The sequence below is a fragment of the Camelus ferus genome, chromosome 26 (assembly GCF_009834535.1).
Source record: "Camelus ferus isolate YT-003-E chromosome 26, BCGSAC_Cfer_1.0, whole genome shotgun sequence".
NCBI lineage: Eukaryota > Metazoa > Chordata > Mammalia > Artiodactyla > Camelidae > Camelus > Camelus ferus.
Genome location: NC_045721.1, coordinates 2464914 through 2483045, shown reverse-complemented (window position 1 = coordinate 2483045; position 18132 = coordinate 2464914). Strand labels below are relative to the sequence as shown.

At 48.8% G+C, this 18132-nt stretch overlaps 1 protein-coding gene across 1 annotated transcript in view; it reads right to left on the bottom strand.

Annotated features, from left to right (window-relative positions):
* The window catches only part of ANK1 (ankyrin 1), a 192925-nt gene that overhangs the window by 65239 nt on the left and 109554 nt on the right, over positions 1–18132 (bottom strand). The window contains 1 exon segment of the mRNA XM_032468775.1: positions 3480–3578. Coding sequence (XP_032324666.1) covers positions 3480–3578 — 99 coding nt within the window.

The window sequence follows — 18132 nt, the reverse complement described above, 5'->3', positions numbered from 1 at the left end:
CAGAAGAGGGAGGTAGAAATCGTGCAGGAGCTGGAGTGGGTAATAAAACCAACCATATAATGGATGCCGGGAAGAGAAGAAAAATATGAAGGGGAAGTGGAGGTGGGGGAAGAAACAGAATAACATCTGGCAAGGGAAAAAATACAAAGAAGGAATATTAATAAGTAAAATAGAGTCAGAGTTCACTCATTAAGAGAGGGGAGGAAAGCCAGAGGGAATAAACACGAGAAGAAAATGAGGTTCACAGTGGTTCTGAAGGAAGCTTTTTTAAAGCTGGGAACTGGTAACAGACTGCGAAGCCAGGCAGGCTCTGAGAAGGTGGGGGAAGGTGCAGGGGTCCTGGTCGGGGTCCGTCCTGGTGTTTCACAGCACTCGCCGGACCGGCTCAGCTCCAGCAGGCTCCTTCCTGCCTCCCGGGGGTCCTCCCCCCGCCCACGTGACCCCACGGGCGCCCCTGCTCCGGGAGGGGCAGGCAGGACCGGCCCACTTGACAACGTCGATCAAATAGGAGCCACAGCTGGTCCCGTCTGCTCCTCTGCTCCTTCACAGGCAGGGATTTCAAATCACCTCTTTTTTTTTTTTTTTTTTCTAATTCAGATGGCATAGAGGTTTTAACTAAACTGCATGGACACTTGCTAATTCATCTCAGGACCCTCAAGGCCTGACAAGCAGGGACCTCAAATCCAGTCCATGTGCTGGGATGTCTGTCACCCGGGGCAAAGTGCCTTCCCCGGGGGGTCTGCACATCGCAAGTCTGGGTCCAAGCTCTGGGGCCACCCGGCACCCCGCCCCGCCATCGCTGCCCCAGCGCCCCAGGGCTCAGTCTTTATTAAAGCCTGACCAGATTCAGGCCGGAGTGTCCTCTCGTTGCCTCCTGGACTTGTCTTCCTAACTTTTCCTTAAGTCCCATTTGATAAACAAAAGATTTCTTTCTCAAATTTCATCAAAGAATCAGTACCAGAAACGAGAGTATAGATGTTAATTAATCATTCTTTTTAGAAGACCGAAGAACCTATACTTAGAGGTCTTGGCACCCAGGCCCGACTCACTCGCTGTACCAAAAGGAACAGGGCTGCTGGCACCAGAACCTCCTCTAGGAATCAGGGCCCAGACCTCCCCACCTAGAAGGAGGCGGGCTGGGACCATCCATCCCTTCATCACACGCTGAGCTGAGCGCGTATGTGTCAGGCACTGGGCCAGCTCGAGAGGTGATGTCACATGTTTCCTTCCATGTGCCCCTTCCTGCCTGAAATCCCACTACAGCAGCTCACCCCATAAACCCACGTGGGGGTGGGAAGCTGGCCAGGGAGGGCTGGGAGTCTCGGCCCGTGACGTCCTCGGGATCTGGGCCAAGGGCACCACAGGCGAGGGAAGGTCCCCTGTCCACACACACACACACCTGCTGCAGGGCTCGGGAAGGACACCCCCGGCCTGGGGGCGGGAGTCCCAGGGAGGTGGGCCATGAGCCTCTGTCTTCCCTGCCTCTGTCTCAGCATGAAGGAACATGGCCTCGAAGAAGCAGGAAGAATTACTTAGCTATATTTGGATTCACAAAGACCCAGTTTCTTCATTTCCAGGGAGTCCCAGAGCTCACGGGAGGGAGGGGGCTGCAGTGGGTGCTGAGCCAGAGCTGGGTTGTGGGGGGGATGGGGGAGGGCGGGTACCGCTGCTCTGTTCTCCACTGGCTCGGATGCTGAGCTGGCCTCCGAGTGTGGCGGGGGGGGAGGCTAGAGAGAGAATACATTTGTTTCACGCTTTTCACATTTCTCTGCACAGTTTAGGAATCTATATTGGTTTTGGCTTTTTCTTCTTTTCTTTTTTTAATCTCGCTCCTGCTTGTGGGAGACCCATCACAGCTCCCCAATCTGTTGTGACTCTTGCTTGGCCCACGTTTTCAGTTTCATCCTTTTTTTCCCTCCCTCTGTGCGGCGCTCAGAAACCACGCTGGCTTATAAAATTGTCTGTAAATCACAAAGACACGCCAAGTGTTCACTTGCAAGACAACAATCAAAGGGGGAAATTCAGAGCGAGTAAAAGTGCTGAAGCGTTGTGTTTCTGCAGCTCTTGGGAGGATGCCAGGGGACCGGGGGGGTGGACTGCCGCTCTGGCCCCCACGGCCCGTCAGGTGGCACCATGCCTGTGGCCAGGTAGGCGAGAGCATCGGAAGAGAAATAACCGCATTCTCAGAAGGAGCAGGGTGGAGACAACCGGTATTTGTGGTGGGGTTAGAAAAAAAAAAAAAAACAACAAAAAACGCCCTGCACATGTTCAGAATCTTCTCTAGGAATCTGTCACTTCACCTGTGAGCTCTTCCCCCCTTCGGGAAATGGCATGTAAATTACAGAATATTACCTCCAGAGATGATTCTAACCTCATAATATTTGGGGAGTTCGCTTCACAACCATAAATTACATCTGTTCTCTACACCTTGTTCTTCTGGTTCTCTGCTCGCAAGGCGGCAAAAAAAAAAAAATTTGCTGCGTGGAACTGAGATTGAGGCTGTGCCTGAGACCACGTTGCGTCAACAGTTAAGTGGAAAATAAGAAGCTGGTGTGTGTGTGGGGGGACCAGCCCAGGAAGAAAACCACGGGACATGATAAAGGCAGGGAGGGAAGAGGAAACTGTACTCATAGTAAGCAGAGGTGATTTGGGGCTTCAGTTTGGTTTGTTTTAAATGCAGCTGCATGGTGCTTAATAAGCAAATCAGACGCATAAGAAAGGAAACTGATTTTGCAACATGCAGATGCCATCAGTTTCTCGACTGCAGATTCTGGACTTAAGTCACTGGTGTTTATAATCTATTGCTGTGGGGAGGAAGTCCCGCTGTGAGAGGCGTGCTGTCAGCCTCCACCTGGAGTAGAGAGGACCCTGTGCAAGGGAACCAGGGAGGAGAGGAAAGGGGTTCAGTGCAACCAAGGAAGACCTGCAGGGAAACGATACACAAGAGAGATCTGGACCCTTCCAGAGCCCTTGGTAGGACAAAGTCACCATTATTCATCGATTTCTTCCTTTATAGGCATTTTATATACACATCCACATTTAATTTCCACATGAATCCTGCCACTGACTATTATAATCCCCATTTTGAGGAAGAGTCATCGGAGGCTTCTCCCTGGCTAGAAACCTGCTTAAGGTCCCAGAGCAGGAAGCACCTCCGCTGGGATTTGGACCCAAGGCATGGACCTGCAGTGTGCTTAGGCTGGGAAGGCACGAAGCCACCAGGAAAAGGGTTTTCGTTCCAGATTTACAGTCTAGTGATGAGGATAAAGTAAAGGCCCCCTGAATTCTTGTGGAAATGGGGTCTTGTGTTTTTCAGGTGACCCCAGGCACTCACAGAACTAGGAGGTGACCGGAAGGACCAGAGAAATTCAGAAGCAGGCTTGCGTTTCTGTCGTGAAGGGTCAGTTTCTGTGCCCTTGAGGGTTTGGGACAACACGTGAACTTCTGATGGAAAGCTCCCCGCTCCCAGAGAGACGTACCTTGGTTGTGGTTTCTAGGATGATCTCTTTGTGCAGAAGTTCCACCACCATCTTCACGTGGCCTTCTTTAGAGGCCAGATGCAATCCATTCAACCCATTCTGTGAAGAGCAGAGAGGCAGGGAGAGCGTGGTCAGAGGGGCTGTGTGCTGGGCGGCTGCGGAGACCCAAGGGGGCCCTGTGTGGGGTCTGCGCAGGCGCAGAGCAGAGCCAGCTGGGCTCGGGAGCAGCGTTTGTACAGGGGCGTCAGCGAACAGGAGAGCAGGGAGAGGAGGAGGTGGGTGACAAGACCACCACCCCAGGAAGCTCTCGCAAAAGTAATGGGTGACCTTGACATTCAGATCCCGCCTTCAGCCACCACTTAATTGAAATGGTGTAGCTTCCACCCCCTGGTTAATTTCCACAGCAGTGACTGACAAAAAGCAAATCAGTTCTTAAAATTTTAAAATGCAACTCCAGTGCATCTTAAACATTTGCAGAGAGAGATGTATTTTTAGTAAAATAATACATTTTGAACTAAATACCACCAACTACCCAGCGGTAAGATTTCCTCAACAGAAGAGCCAGTGTTAAAATCACCTCTTGGACCTAGGGCATATCAAATTAAGTAAGTCAGAGAAAAACAAGTATCATATGATATCACTTACATGTGGGGTCTAAAAAAAGTAATACCAATGAATTGATTTACGAAATAGAAACAGACTCACAGACGTAGAAAACAAACTTATGGTTACCAAAGGGGAAGTGGGGTGGGGAGGGATAAATTAGGAGTATGGGATTAACAGACACACACTACTATATACAAGACAGATAAACAACAAGGATTTACTGTGGAGCACAGGGACTGTATTCAATATCTTATAATAACTCATAACGGAAAAGAATCTGAAAAAAATATAAATGTATATTTATCTTTGAATCACTTTGCTGCAAACGTGAAACTAACATAATGTTGTAAATCAACTATACTTCAATGAAATAGAATAAAATACTCCATGACACTTTGGTATTTCAAATGTGACCAAAGCATGTCTAACAGCTAAACTTCAGGAAAAAGAAAACCAAGTGAACATTTCCCACGCCCAGTCATCAGTCCATAAAAGAACTCTCACTAACGGGTTCCCGTTCCAGCCATGCCTGGTGAAGCCCCTACCGAGCTCTGCATAAAGCAGCCAGGGCAAGTCTCACTTGTCCCGCTCATGCTGCCTGGCCCTCTGACCCTTGCACTTAGATGTGTTGGGACTTTATGGCAAAAGGCAACTTTCAAGAGGGCTGCTAACTTTCAGTTCCAACAGACGGAGTGGATCTTGGCTCCACACAAAGGATGATTTTCATCAGTCGGTCATCTCCATCCCCTCCTCCTTCCCTCAAAGCAAGTCTCCCCTCTTCCCCCGCTCCTCCCTCCTGTCGCCTCTGCTGGTCAACTCTGTTCTAGCATATCCCCTTTCAAGGGGTGCCCCAGGGCCACTGCGGGCTTTGGCTGATTAGAAAGACCCTCACCACCAAGATGGAGGATCTTGACCCCTGATGGGGTGAATGGAAGAGTTCCCCGGCTCACCCATCCCCAAATATCTCTGCAGCCCCACCATGGGGTCTTGAAATTCCCCCTCTCCCTCTGTAGCAGGCCATCATTTTCAGGAGATTCCAATTAAAACACAAAGTTTCTACCTGGGAGTGGTAGCGCATTGACCCATTAACGGATTAGTCTTACTGCTTTGCTAAAACCAGCAGAAGAAAGTAAAAAGTAATTACTTGATGAAAGCAACACAGGATGGTGCCTCTTGATGGGAGAATGCGAGGTGTGGGGGCCTTGAAAGGGGCGAATGTGGGTACCAGGCACCTTGGGTATCAGAGAGCAGCCAAGAGTAGGCTTAACGGGATCTTTACTGAATTCTTGTTTAGGTCAGACCCGCCCTGCACTCCAAACACAGAGTGCAATTGGCCACATCTTTGTCCATCAGGACAGCCAGCCTGGCCAGGGTGTGTGTGTGGAGGGGTGGGAGGCAGGTGATGGGAGAGCCTATTGCAACATAACCCTATGCAAATGCATGAAAATCTCCAGTTAGATTTCCTCCTCTTGCAGGTTCTGAACACCATGAAACGCAGGGTCCAAAGCGGTGTGAATTATCCACATCACAGCAGGTTGAGTTTATCAGATAAAGGCTAGGTCTTAGCCAGTTTTGATACCAGAACGGGAGAAAGTGGTTGAAGAAGGCAAGACAGCAGCCTGTTACAGCGGGGATCTGGGGGAGCGGGAAGAGCAGGGGGCTGAAATAAACCAGCTCCCCTCAAATCAAGCTGCAAAACACAAAGTCACAGAAAAGCAATGTCAGGAGAACGGATCCCCAGAGCTTTGTGTCCTAACACCACCCCGGGGGCGGGTCTACACGGGAGCTCCCAGCACTGCGATCTGCAAATTCTCTCCACACCCAGCAGCCAACTTGTCTGGAAGGTTCTGGGCGCTGAGCGCCGGCATCCTGTGACTACAGGGGAATCCGGGGTGGCGCGTGTGGCTGTCTGCTCACCGCAGGGGACTCGGCTGTGGCTGCTGGATTGTGCGTGGTGCTGACTGCTGAGGTCTCGGTGCCTACGTGGGTACCAGTCACACTCCAGGAGCCTTCATGAGTCCTGAATGTCTCAAAGCTGGGGAAGTGGCAAGTCGACTAGCAAAACATCTATTGTTTGCTGCGAATGCCCCAGGGTGGCTGTTCCCGCTCTTTGGAGCCAGAGCCAGGATCTCAGTCCAGAGGGATTCCAGACGCACCATCTGCCCAGAGAATGCTGGAGTCCAGAGGGATATCAGAGAGCCCTGAATGCTGAGGAAACCGAGGCCCAGAGAAGTCGAACGATTTGCTCAAGCCACGCTGCCTTTCTAGGGTACAGCCACATATAGAACCAACCTGGATTTCCCAGGAAGAAAAGGTTTCGGGTTTTTTTAACCTTAGGAACCAGTACGTTTCTTTTTATCAGACGATGAAAGCACAGTTCCCCTTTTTTGATTATCAGGCAGCACAGAGGAAGCCCTCAGTCACAATAAGCACCCACGTGGGTCGGGACCGCTGTAGTTGGTCTCCAGGATTTTACTCACTGCCCTGGTCCCTAGAAAGCCCCTCTTCTCCCGTTTCTGTGTCACATGCTCCTTCCTGGCAGAAGGCGACGCTCTTCGGCATAAAGGGATCCGCTGAATAAATCTGTGTCTCTGACAGTTTTTTTTTAAACTGAAGTACAGTCAATTACAATGTGTCGATTTCTACGTGGGTACCAGTAGAAACTGAATGCACAGCACAATGTCCCATTTTTGCCTGTACATACGTATTTTTTGCCGTTAAAGGTTATTACAGGATATCGAGCATAGTTCCCTGTGCTATACAAAAGAAACTTTTAAAAAATCTATTTTTATGTATAGTGCCTAACATTTGTAAATATCAAACTCTCAAATTTATTCTGCTTTTATCCCAGATCCTAGTTCCGTGAGCTCTTTCTTCTTTACGACTTTTCATTTTTCTCACTTTATTTTTAATTCACTCGTTGCCACCACAGTCACCCTAAGTTACTTCCAAGCCCATTGCTGCGATGCCACAGAAAAAGCCCCACGTGGCACAGCTACGACAGGTGTACGAGAAGAAGCAGGAAATCTGGTGCAGAGCAGAGTGACACAGGGGTGGGGTGATCACAAACTCTCGTTCCAGCCACACCAAGCATGTGCTTAATCTGTTTCAGCAAACATTTATTGAGAACCTATTCTGTGCCAGGCACCATGCTAGGGAGAATAAAACACAAACCTTGACCCTTGAAGAACTCAATTTAGGAGAGAAAATTTGTTTTGCAGAAAAATAAATGCAAAAGCATGTGAAAAATACCTCAAATGGCACATACAGAACTAGAAGCAGCACTGAAGAGAAAGGAGCTGCTTGCTTGGTCCAGGGGGATCAGGAAAGCTTCATGGAGGCCTCTCCCAGGCAGCCCGCACGCAGCTGGGGTGCAAGTCCATGACCAATGGCAACGTGAGTTTAAACATGTCTGAGTTTAAATTCTAAACCCATGAGCTAAAATTTTAGAAATGAGGCTCCCAGCCATTCTCATCAAGTGCACTCTTCTTCCTTCCCTGAAGCATCTGAATTCAAGGAACAAAGATCCAGACCCACTGCAGCAAGTTTTCTCCAGTAACTGGCCGCAGCAGGTGGACGGCTGGTTACCTCCAGCAGCTGAAGTCACCGAACGCCTGAAAACGAGTTTACTGCTCAAGTGCACTACGGGGCTTGGACAACTGCCGCACGAGAAGCAGAACTAGTCTATATAGGAGACCACTTCTGGTATTTCAGAAGTGGTTCATGGATCAATATTGTATTTAATACTTTCTTTTTCTTTAAGCAGATTTGTTATTGTGCAAATCTGAAGCGGGAGGGGTACCGATTCTGTGAGCCACTTGTTCTTAGCTATGTCGATGGCCAGAGGTGAACTGTAATCTATCTCCTCTTTATAACCACGATCCATGTGTTTTATTTGCGTGAGATCAAATTTAAGTTGTTTGCTGAGCGTAAATGGCAGGCTGTTGAATCTCCCTTGCCTCTTTTCGGCCGTCCAGCTAACTTCACAGCCATCCCTCTCCATGCTGAATGGCAGACAGACTGCTGAGGGGCATTATGGGGAGAAATCACAGATTTCTTCCCCCAAAGAACTGGGTGTAGAAGATAAACTAGAAGGACGTGGAGGAATATTAGAGTAAATGTTTCCACTAACTTAAAGCCAGGGAGCAAAAGCAAGAGCTACTTGTGGCCATTTTTAAACCACATGTCTTTCTTAGGAAAACATCAGCTTGCCAGATTCCTCTTCCTTTTGGGGGGTGGGGTGGTAATTAGGTTTATTTATTTAAATGGAGGTACTGGGCCTTGAACCCAGGACCTCGTGCACGCTAAACATGAACTCTACCACTGAGCTATACCCTCCCCCAGATTCTTCCTAAAGATGTCTCCTTCTGGGTCTCCAATTACACGCATGTTAGACTGGCTGATACTGTCCCAGGACTGCTCTGTTCTGGTTTTTTTTTTTTTGTTTGTTTGTTTTTTTGCTACTCTTTTTTCTCTCTCATTTCACTTTTGATCATTTCTATGGACTTATCTTCAAGTTCTTTGATTCTTTCCTCAGCTGTGTCCAGTCTGCTGTTGTCTGTGGAAGAAACTCCTCATCATGAAGAAAGTTTTTTTTTCCCCTAGCATTTCATTGGACTCTTTCTTCCAGTTTCCACCTTTTGGCTGAAATTCCCCATCCACTCAAGAATGTTGTCCATTTTTCCTACTCGATCCCTGAACATATTAATCATAGTTATTTTCAAATCCATCTGATAGTTCTGACATCCAGGTCATCTCTGAGTCTGGTTCTGTTGATTGCTTTGTCTATTGACAATGCTTTGTTTTTTCTTACTTTCATGTGTGTGTATTGTCATTTTTAACTGAATATCAGACATTATCTGTTGAAGAGCAGCAGAGACTGAAGTAAATAGCATTTGTGCCTGGAAATGGATGTGCCTCTTCTTCTATGAAGCTGTTGGCATGAGGATGGGAGAAGCTGAGTCAGTCTGGTCAGAAGGTAACCTGGTCTGGGTTTTGTTGTTACCATCAGTGAACCACGGCCTTCAAATTATTCTAGAGGTACGCTGCTGTCACCTTGAACTCAGAGGAGGAGCTGGGGTGCTGGAGGGTTGTTCTGTGTTCCTGATCTCCCCCTCAGCTTCCAGCCATCCCTGCGTGCCTGTGGCTCGACTGGGGTCTTCCTCCAAGCTCTCACCCCTCTCCCAGCAGTTGTATGCTCTTCCTTGTCACAAGTTAGGAGCACAGAGGTTCTTTCCTGTCCTGGCCCAGCTTCCGTCCTACACAGGCTTTGCTCCTGGACTTAAAGGTGGGAATTTTTCCCCCCAGCATTCCTTTCCCCTCTTCTCTGTAGCAGCAAAGCCTACCTTGTCTCTTTAAGTTGGTCTCAAGCGGGAGTCCCTTGCTCTTCCCTCAGAGGAAGCAGACCTCTGCATTTTATTGATATAAGACAGTTATTGGCCCAAGGCAATTTCCTGCTCACCCCAGGAGTACGGGTGTGGTGCCTCTCCCTCTCCTGCTGGGTCTCTGCCTGTGTCCCGGGCTGGAAGGTTTCCTACTGTCCCCTGGGGGAGAGGCAGATTGTCTCGACCCCTCCCAGGGAGAATGGATTTGGCCTGTGGATTGAAGAAGAGAGGGTCTGTTTTTGCTTCATGGTGAGGGAAGGCTCTGCCTGCCTCCACAGTCATGGGCGCCACCTGCTCTCCTGGGCTGCCCAGGGACACTCTCTAGCCTCCTGATTTACCCTTATATTTCTCATAAGCACCAGGTGGAAGATGTTCCAGACACACTGTAGCCACACCAACCTTCATCTGTTAAGATCTTAGGCCTGGCTGGTGGCTGCTTCTCTCTCCTGAATCTGCCAAAGCTGAAGCGGTGGCCCTTTCCTTGGGGAGCTCGTCCCTTTCTGTTATTCAGTTAACTCCCTCTGATGGGCTCAGGGAAAAACTGTAATTTTGTCGATTATCCAGGCTTTTCCCACTGTTAGGGTGGGAGCAACGTTCTTCGAAGCTTTTCCTACCCTGGATACTCCCCACACAGAGCCTCTGAGGCTGCCTGGCCCCATCTGATCTCACCCCACATGGTATTAACACTGCAGACAAACCAGTTTGGGATCTTTTTGGCAAAAATCTTCATGCCAACCACACACACCAGGAGTTTTTTATCTGCCTTTGCTCTTTTTTTTTTTTCTTCCTCAGGTAAAATGTCAATTTAGAGGAATCTTCTGAAAACAATCTGTCTGCTGAGGAGAGGGAAGTGAGCTCAGCCAGCCTGTGTTCCTTTTAACATTTTTAAGAAGAAGAAGATGAAAAAAAAAAGTCACATTCAGCCTGAATGATTTAATTTGGAGCATTTTCTTGTACAAACTGTGAGAAATTCCACTGGCAAAACAGACAATTCCAGACATTTGTTCTCAGTAAATTATTCCTCTGTTTAGCGTCTCTGATTGCCCCAATTACACTAATTGATTTCTAAATGTACAAATATAGTAGACGTGTCACAGGAGATTTAACTCCTGCCCTGTCCAGAGTAGAGGACAGGTCTCAAACAGAGAGGCCACAGTGTCTGGAGATCCTCTGTCTCTCTGAAAACGCCAAGAACACCTCCAAGGCTGCTGCTGATGTTCCTGTGTGGACACGTGGCATTCCTGTCCTTTTCCCACAGCTGTTTATTTCGCCCACACGCACAGCTGGCCCTGCCCCCACGGAGCGGGCGGCCTCAAGCCGTGTCCCAGGGACCTCATGCCCACCTGCCCCTCCCACCCCACAGCCCCCAACTCTCATGATGTCAGCCCCACCCCCTTTCTCTGAGCTAGGCAGCCAGCAAGCATGGCCCTTTAACTCATAAGCACCTACTATGATGTCATCAGTTCTGCTTATCAGCTTAGTGGGCTGCCCCGTTGCCAGAGGCAACGGAGCCCCAGCCAGGGGGAAAAATGTGATGAAGGAAAGGGGTGGAGTCCTGGGAAGAATAAGCCAAAGCAGTGGCAGAGGAGGCCAAGAAGCCGAGGACCCCAGAGTGAACAAGAAGAGAGGCAGGGGAGAGGCTTCTAGGTAACCTGCCTTCACGCCCCGCCCACCTTACCCAGGTGGGCAGCAAGGAGTGAAGCCCTCGCCCATGAAGGACAAGGATGCACACAAAGGGGATCGCACGCCTAGTTCTTGTATTTATATCCCACATTCCCATTCAGTCCGAGCCTCTATTAGCTTCTTATATCTGCCCAGAGAAGGTAAGTATTAAACACTATGTTACAGAAGCTTAATTTTCCAAATAGCAACCCTCCTGTACATTCGTGACCTTGAGCTTGCTCTATTATTGGTCTCTATATGTGAGGCAAGATCACACTATATATTTGCAGGTCTGTAGCCCCGAAACAGAGTAGGAAATAAGAAATCTAAACAGGGCTATGGAGAGAAAAAAAGGATTGAAATGGTTGCCATCCCTTCTCCGAATCTTGAAATTGATGGGAAAGAGAGAAAGAGGAAGGGGAGAAAGAAAGGCAGAGACCATGGAAACCAGAGGGAAAGGAAAGAGGGACTGGAAAGGAAAAGGAAAGGAAAGAGGGACTGCCCATCGCTATAAGCTCACTAGACAAGGGTGTGAATTAAGCTGCTAGCAAAGAAACTGCTACAATATAAATCTTGAGTCCTCTCCTCAAATTGCCTGTATTAAGTTTTCTGCCCAAACAGAAACAAAATCCAAAGGGACCGGGGTTTTCCCATCATCCCTTCTCTTCCTTTTCCCAGCCCTCACTTCCCAGCTGGAAGAAGTCAGCACCTGAGGAAGCAGGACAGGGAACCAGAGGTGCCCTGCAGGGGCGTCTCAGGAAGTGGAGGGGGCCATGGAGTGCTTGGGATTGTGGTACATCAAGTGAAGAAACAGACACCTCGAGGACGATGCGACTCAGTGTCTCAAGATCTGCGGGAATTTAAAACCTGGAAAGAGGGAAGGCCAGACAGAGCCCTGAGGTGATGAGCCAGGCTTGGGAGTATCTGCATGATCTCACAGATTTTAAAAATACATTACAAAGAGAGACGTAGCAATACTTAAAGACATGTGTATACACACATGACAACCAGTAGCCCTGGGCACATCAAGTGAACAGATTTTGGTGTCTATGTACCACCCTCCCTTAAAAGGAACCAGAGGGTCTTGGAAAAGTGGCCGATCCAGGGCTGGGGCAGGGAAAGTACAAAATGACCCTGGGACAACCTGGGCCGGAAAGTAAGGAAATCAAAGAATCATGCGGACACATCAAAGAACACAGAAGCCAGCTTAGTCAGAGGGCTCCTACTGACCTGGTTTAGATTTTAACATCAAAATAAGCCACGAGAGAATCAGATTACAGTCCATTGAATAAAAGAGGAACCCACGAGTCTGAACACGTATAAATAAACAATGAGAAAACCAAATCAATGAGGGACAAGGAAAAGCTCAGCCTTCAGTGGGACGCCAGCTAATCAATGCAGAGGAAATGATGGAGATGGAGCGCACTCCCTGGTACTGTCACGGTGGTGGCCGATGCAGGCAGAAGTCATCAGTGTATGCGAAGAATGGTGGATGGAAGTTTGAGGAGGAACAGGATGTCGGCATTATATGGGAATAGTCCCCACGCCCCCCAAGAAAATACTGATCAACTACAAAGGGGAAAATCGATGACCGTACAGTAGAAAAACTTGGCAGACACCAACTTCACCAGGTGATCAAGGTTACCATCACCAGGGGCAGGAAGGGAGCACGATTTCAATGGGATCCTGCCAAGGGCACACTGCCTCAGCCCGGTCACAAGCAAACATCAGCAGATGCAGCTGAGGTTCAAACCACAGACTGGAAGACGGTCAAAAAGATGAGAGAAGGGCCAGCGACTGAGAAGCATCCCACACTGAAGGAAGCTGACAAGATAGGAGCAGTCGATGCCAAGTGTGTTCCTGGAGAGACTCTGTGTTACGTGGGAAAGTATCAGACTTCTGGGGGCGGGGGCTCACCGGGACGTTCAGGGGTGATGGGGATGACGTCACCTGCGGTACACATCACAGATCCACAGACAGGGACGGTCACAGAGAGTCAGGGTGAGGAGGCTGCGGGGACTTGGCCACTTTTCTGTTGATTCGAAACTATTTAAAATTTCAAGAAAGACAGTGGGAGGTTGGAAGGAGCGTGGGAGAGTGGAAGAGGCTGGTGGAGAAGCAGAGGGAGAGCTGTGGGCCACTCCGGGCTCTGGCAGTGGTGGGAGAGGAGGGGCAGCCCGTTGGGGTCCCCACACATCTAGGACCAGAGCCAGCATGAGGAGCGGAACACACACATCCCTCCTATTTCTACAGGCCAAGCGAGGTGTGGCCTTTAACCGCTGCTGAGAGATGATTCCAGGCTGGAAATCCCGGAGTGCCATGAAACCACGACAGGCAAGCCGCCCACAGCCCTGTGTGGGAACCAGCGTATGGGACAGCCGGTCTCAGGTTCTGTCCCCAGAGCCACCCACCCGCAGCCTCCTTCTGACCCAGATATCGCATGGCTCCCCAGAGACCGCTTGGTGGGAAAGGTCTGCTAAAAATATATGATCCTGAAATCTAACGCATCGGAAGTCAGAAAGAGCTGAAGCGATTACCGTAACCCTGACAGAAAATCACCCATCATCTCGTGTGCCAACCTGTCTCTGGTCCAGGGTTGGGGAAGGTGAAATCAGTGCAGAAACTGAAAGGAAGGCGCAAACCCCGAGGGAAAGGAACAGGACCGGCTCTGAGCACGTCCCTCCCCTGCTTAAATTGCAATCTAAATTTAGCTTCTTCCCCAGGTAGCTCTGCAGATTCAGAGTTTACCGGATGCTCACGAGGAGGAAAACACTCAAATGCTTTTCATTATCTGAAGGAAAAGAAAACAAGAAAAACCCAGAAACCCACACCTCTTTCGGAGCTCTGGGAGGAGATGAATCCATCCGACCACCTGCCCTTTACTCTTGGACACCCCGGGGCGGCCTCCCGGGGCTCAGCAGCCCAGCAGCCGCAGGGATCGGAGGCCCTTCGGGGGATGGAGGAGGGAGTGTGAGCTCAAGTTAATGAGAGAACAAAGACTCTGAAATTCAGCTCAGCAGCTAAGAATATCTCCTATGGACTAGAAAGAGTGTCCACGTCCAGGATCTCGGCATTCCTTTAAAAAGATAAAAAGAGCCAGCTCTTCAGAAGCAGGGCAGTGGAGTTTAGAGAAAAGAACACTGGATACTGGACCGGGGACTCTAAACTGTCCTCCTGACCTGTCACTTCCCCTGCAGGGCCTCAATCTGTGAAACTTCAAAATGACAAGACGCCTCTGATCTCTCAGCTTCCTCTTCATGCCACAATTCCAGAACCAAGAGCGCTCAGAAAGTAGTTAAAATACGTGTTTTTGCGGGCAGAGATGCAGAAAAAGGTGTGACAAGACTCACGCCAAGCTGTTCACAGTGACTTTGGGGAGTGGGGGCACAGGGGGGACTTACAGATCTTTCATATTTCCATAAAGCGTAATTTTTTCTTTTTGAATATTTATTAACAAAGATAAAACTAAATTTATTTATTTTTAGAGGAGGGACTGGGGATTGAACCCAGGACCTTGCACATGCTTTACCACTGAGCATACTCTCCCCTCTAAAGTGTGAATCTTAAAACAACTACCCTTTATTCACTTTGTTGTTAAATTAAAAATCTCGAAACACTTAAAATCAGGAACATAGTTGTCAGAAGTGACAAAAACCGGTTCTAGCAAAGAATTCAGAAACCATCGAATGTCAATAACCTCAGGCAAATTCACACGCGTTGTCTATTTCCAATCAGAAAGGAAAGGAATCACATGTACGTTTCCTCTCCTAACGAGAGGGGCAGATCTTCCTTCAAGGCCCAAATCAAATGTCATTTTTCTCCATGACTTTCCCTGTCATTCTGTCATCGTCACTCCACACTCTATTTCCAGTCCCCAAAAGTGAACCACTCTCCCAGCCGTGTTCCCATCTCACTCAGTGACTATACTGAGGCCCTTCTCACGTGGAACTGCCTTTATTGGCTCTTGTGACGGTGTCTCTCCAAGTACGACTCTTTTTTTGTTGTTGTTGTTATTAAAGTAGAGTTGATTTACAATGTTATGTTAGTTTCAAGTGTACAGAAAAGTGATTCAATTATACATATATATCCTTTTTCAGATTCTTTTCCATTACAGGCTATTATAAGATACTGAACATAGTTCCCTGCGCTATACAGTAGACCTTGTTTCTCTCTTTCATACATATAGTGCATATAAGTTCATCCTAAACGTTGAAGTAGGACTCTTTGAGGTCCCATGCTTTCCCCTGTGCCTCCAGTCCCAGAATAGGGCCTGGCATTTCGTGTGTTCCCTAAGAGTTGGCAGAACTGAACCCACATTCATGCAACCTGACACATACATAGGGCTATCTTTCTTCTTAGTCTCTTAGGACTGAGAATGTCATGTCTAGTTTTCACACTGTAAATTCACAGCAATCAAGCCTGGCGGAATTTGGAGGGTGCGCTTTCCTTGCAACATGTTCCAGATCGTTCCTGATGATGCCATCACCCTTTCCTAGTCTCTAGGATCCCAGAGATGTCCAGATGTTGCTACAAGTGGACACAATGATGGACCAAAACTCTTCCTTCACTGAGGGAAAAGGGGAAATGATAATGAAACTAGCACAGGGAAGGCTGCCCAGAGGAGGGTTCCCCACCACACAGTCAGCCCGTCTGTGGAGTTTGGTGCACAGACCCGGGCTGGGAGCTGGGAGCCACTGGCTCCAGTTCAGGAAGACTCTGCCTCTTTGCCAGCCTCACTTGTCAAGCACATGGCTCCATCCACCCCACATCTGGGGTGATGTGAACACTCCAAGTGGCGGTGCCTGGAAGGGCTTGGGAAAGCAGGGACACCAGAGAACTGGCATCTGTGATTCTTAAACACCGTGGGTCACTCTGACTCATGACAAGTAATCAACGTCACTTAAAACTAAAAATCAGTCACGTAATTAGCAAGAGGAACATCAAATAGCTCATTTCTGCCACAATGCAGGAGTCATTCATCTATTTAAAAGAATTCAGGGGATGGAGGTTTTCAGGTTCTGTCTTTTTCACTATTACCCTCTCCAGTAGGAACGAGATCTTGCAGAAGAGTCCCTGGTGGCAGCGTAGGGCGTCGAGCGCTCCTCATCACGCAGACCACTCTCCCAGGTGGGGGCTGAGTAACACACTCTTCCCTCTCCCCCATCACTATTCCAGAGCTGCACCAAGGCAGCATGTTTCAAGAAGGCTTAATATGACCATATTGTCATAGAGGGGCTTGCAGTGTGAGTTGGGGGTGCCGGTGGAATTAGGGGACGACATCATTGAACATGACCTCTATGCCCTTCAGTGGTTCGTAAGCAAAAGGTGATGCCAGAAAATGGTAACAGGTAATAGTAATAGTAATGGTAATAGTAACAGCATCCACAGTAATAGTAATAGTAACCGTATCGACACTGATCTAGACGCACCATCCTCAGATCTAGATGGACCCTCCTCACCTGATGGACCACATCCTCCTCTCTCACATCTCATTTGCCCAACCTCACCCATCTCCCCGATGCCTGTGCCTTTTGCCTGCCTCTGCACAGCCTGCTCCTTCTCGCCGCAGTCCCCCGTTCCCAACCCCCTATCTGGCAAACTCCCACTCTTCCTGCAAAAAGCCTCTCTGTGACTCACTGGCATTCCAGCCGCCACCCCCGGACGGAGGAGGAGAGCGACGTGGGAACAGGCACGGGGACTCACTTTGAGTGGCCAACACGTGGCGTCATAGAGCAGCTCCGTAAATATGTGTGGAGTGAATGAGCAAGTGAATGAAAACGGCTGGCACTGGATCCGCAGCCTTCTATTTCCAAGCTGGGCTTCTGCACCGACCTCTGAGTTCTTTGAGAGCAGAGGCTGGAGGAATTTAGCATCTACCACAGTGCCGGGGGGCGTGGCCAGCGCTCCATACATGTTTGTAGAAGAAATGAACAAGCAGAGAAACTGCAAGTGGTCTTTGTAAGCTCATGTCTCCTAATCCAGAGTCATAAAGCTCAGGAGATGCTCAGAAGTCACCTCCAGACCTTAGCTGTCTGAGCCGTACAGAGAGAGGTGAATGCCGCAATGTCCTCTAAAGCTCTAAGACTATAATTTGGAAAGGAAGCAATTATTACGATCACCAGAGCTCAACAAATCCTGAATGGAAGACGTGGCCTTTGGCTGCTATAGAAAAGATTACTCTGTAGCTCTTCCTACAGGTGTGCCTTTAACTTGAAATGCCGAAAACCCTTCACTTTCAATACAAACAAGTACCTAACAGTGGTGGGGTGCAGGTGGACGGCACGTGTGGAAACTTTGAGAACACCACTGGTACTAGTATGGTCTCACAGGCCCTCGTGGGCTCTGCATTAGTGTTGGGAACTGTTAATGTTTTTGTCTCCATTCAGATGGTCGAGCTGCTGGAAACGGCAGCAAATATTGCCATGTATTTGACGAGGGCGACTGGTGCCAGACTCTGAACCATCATCACCACACAGGAGAGACATTATCCCAAGAGCGACTGTTTCGCGATGCTCTTGAAGTGACAGTGCTTAGAATTGGAAGCCCTCCTCGGGTTTAACTGGAACCCACCAGATCCACTGGAACCCAAGGGATGATGATGTTGACCCTTTCTGATGCTTCAATCAACTAAAGCCCGGACTCCGTCGATCACTGCCCTGCCCACGCCCCTCCATGAATATGCATGAAACCTTGGCTTAAAACTTCCCCAGTTTTGCTGTCTGGGGAGACACGGCTTTGGGAAAGGTCCCTGACGTTCTCCTTACTTGCCGCCAGTGATAAATCCTTTCGTCTCCCAGAATAAAAAAAAAAAAAAAAAAATATGACAGTGCTTAGCTGGACATCCTACCTGGGCTAAACATCAAATACGTAAGCTTTAATCATTAGTGGTTACAGACTGAACAGCTACCAACTGAATTTATGAGCACCTACTGTGTGCTGTGCAGAATCCTGACAAGGAGCACTGAATAAAGCAAAGTCCTCTCCCTGTGAGGTGCCTCCAT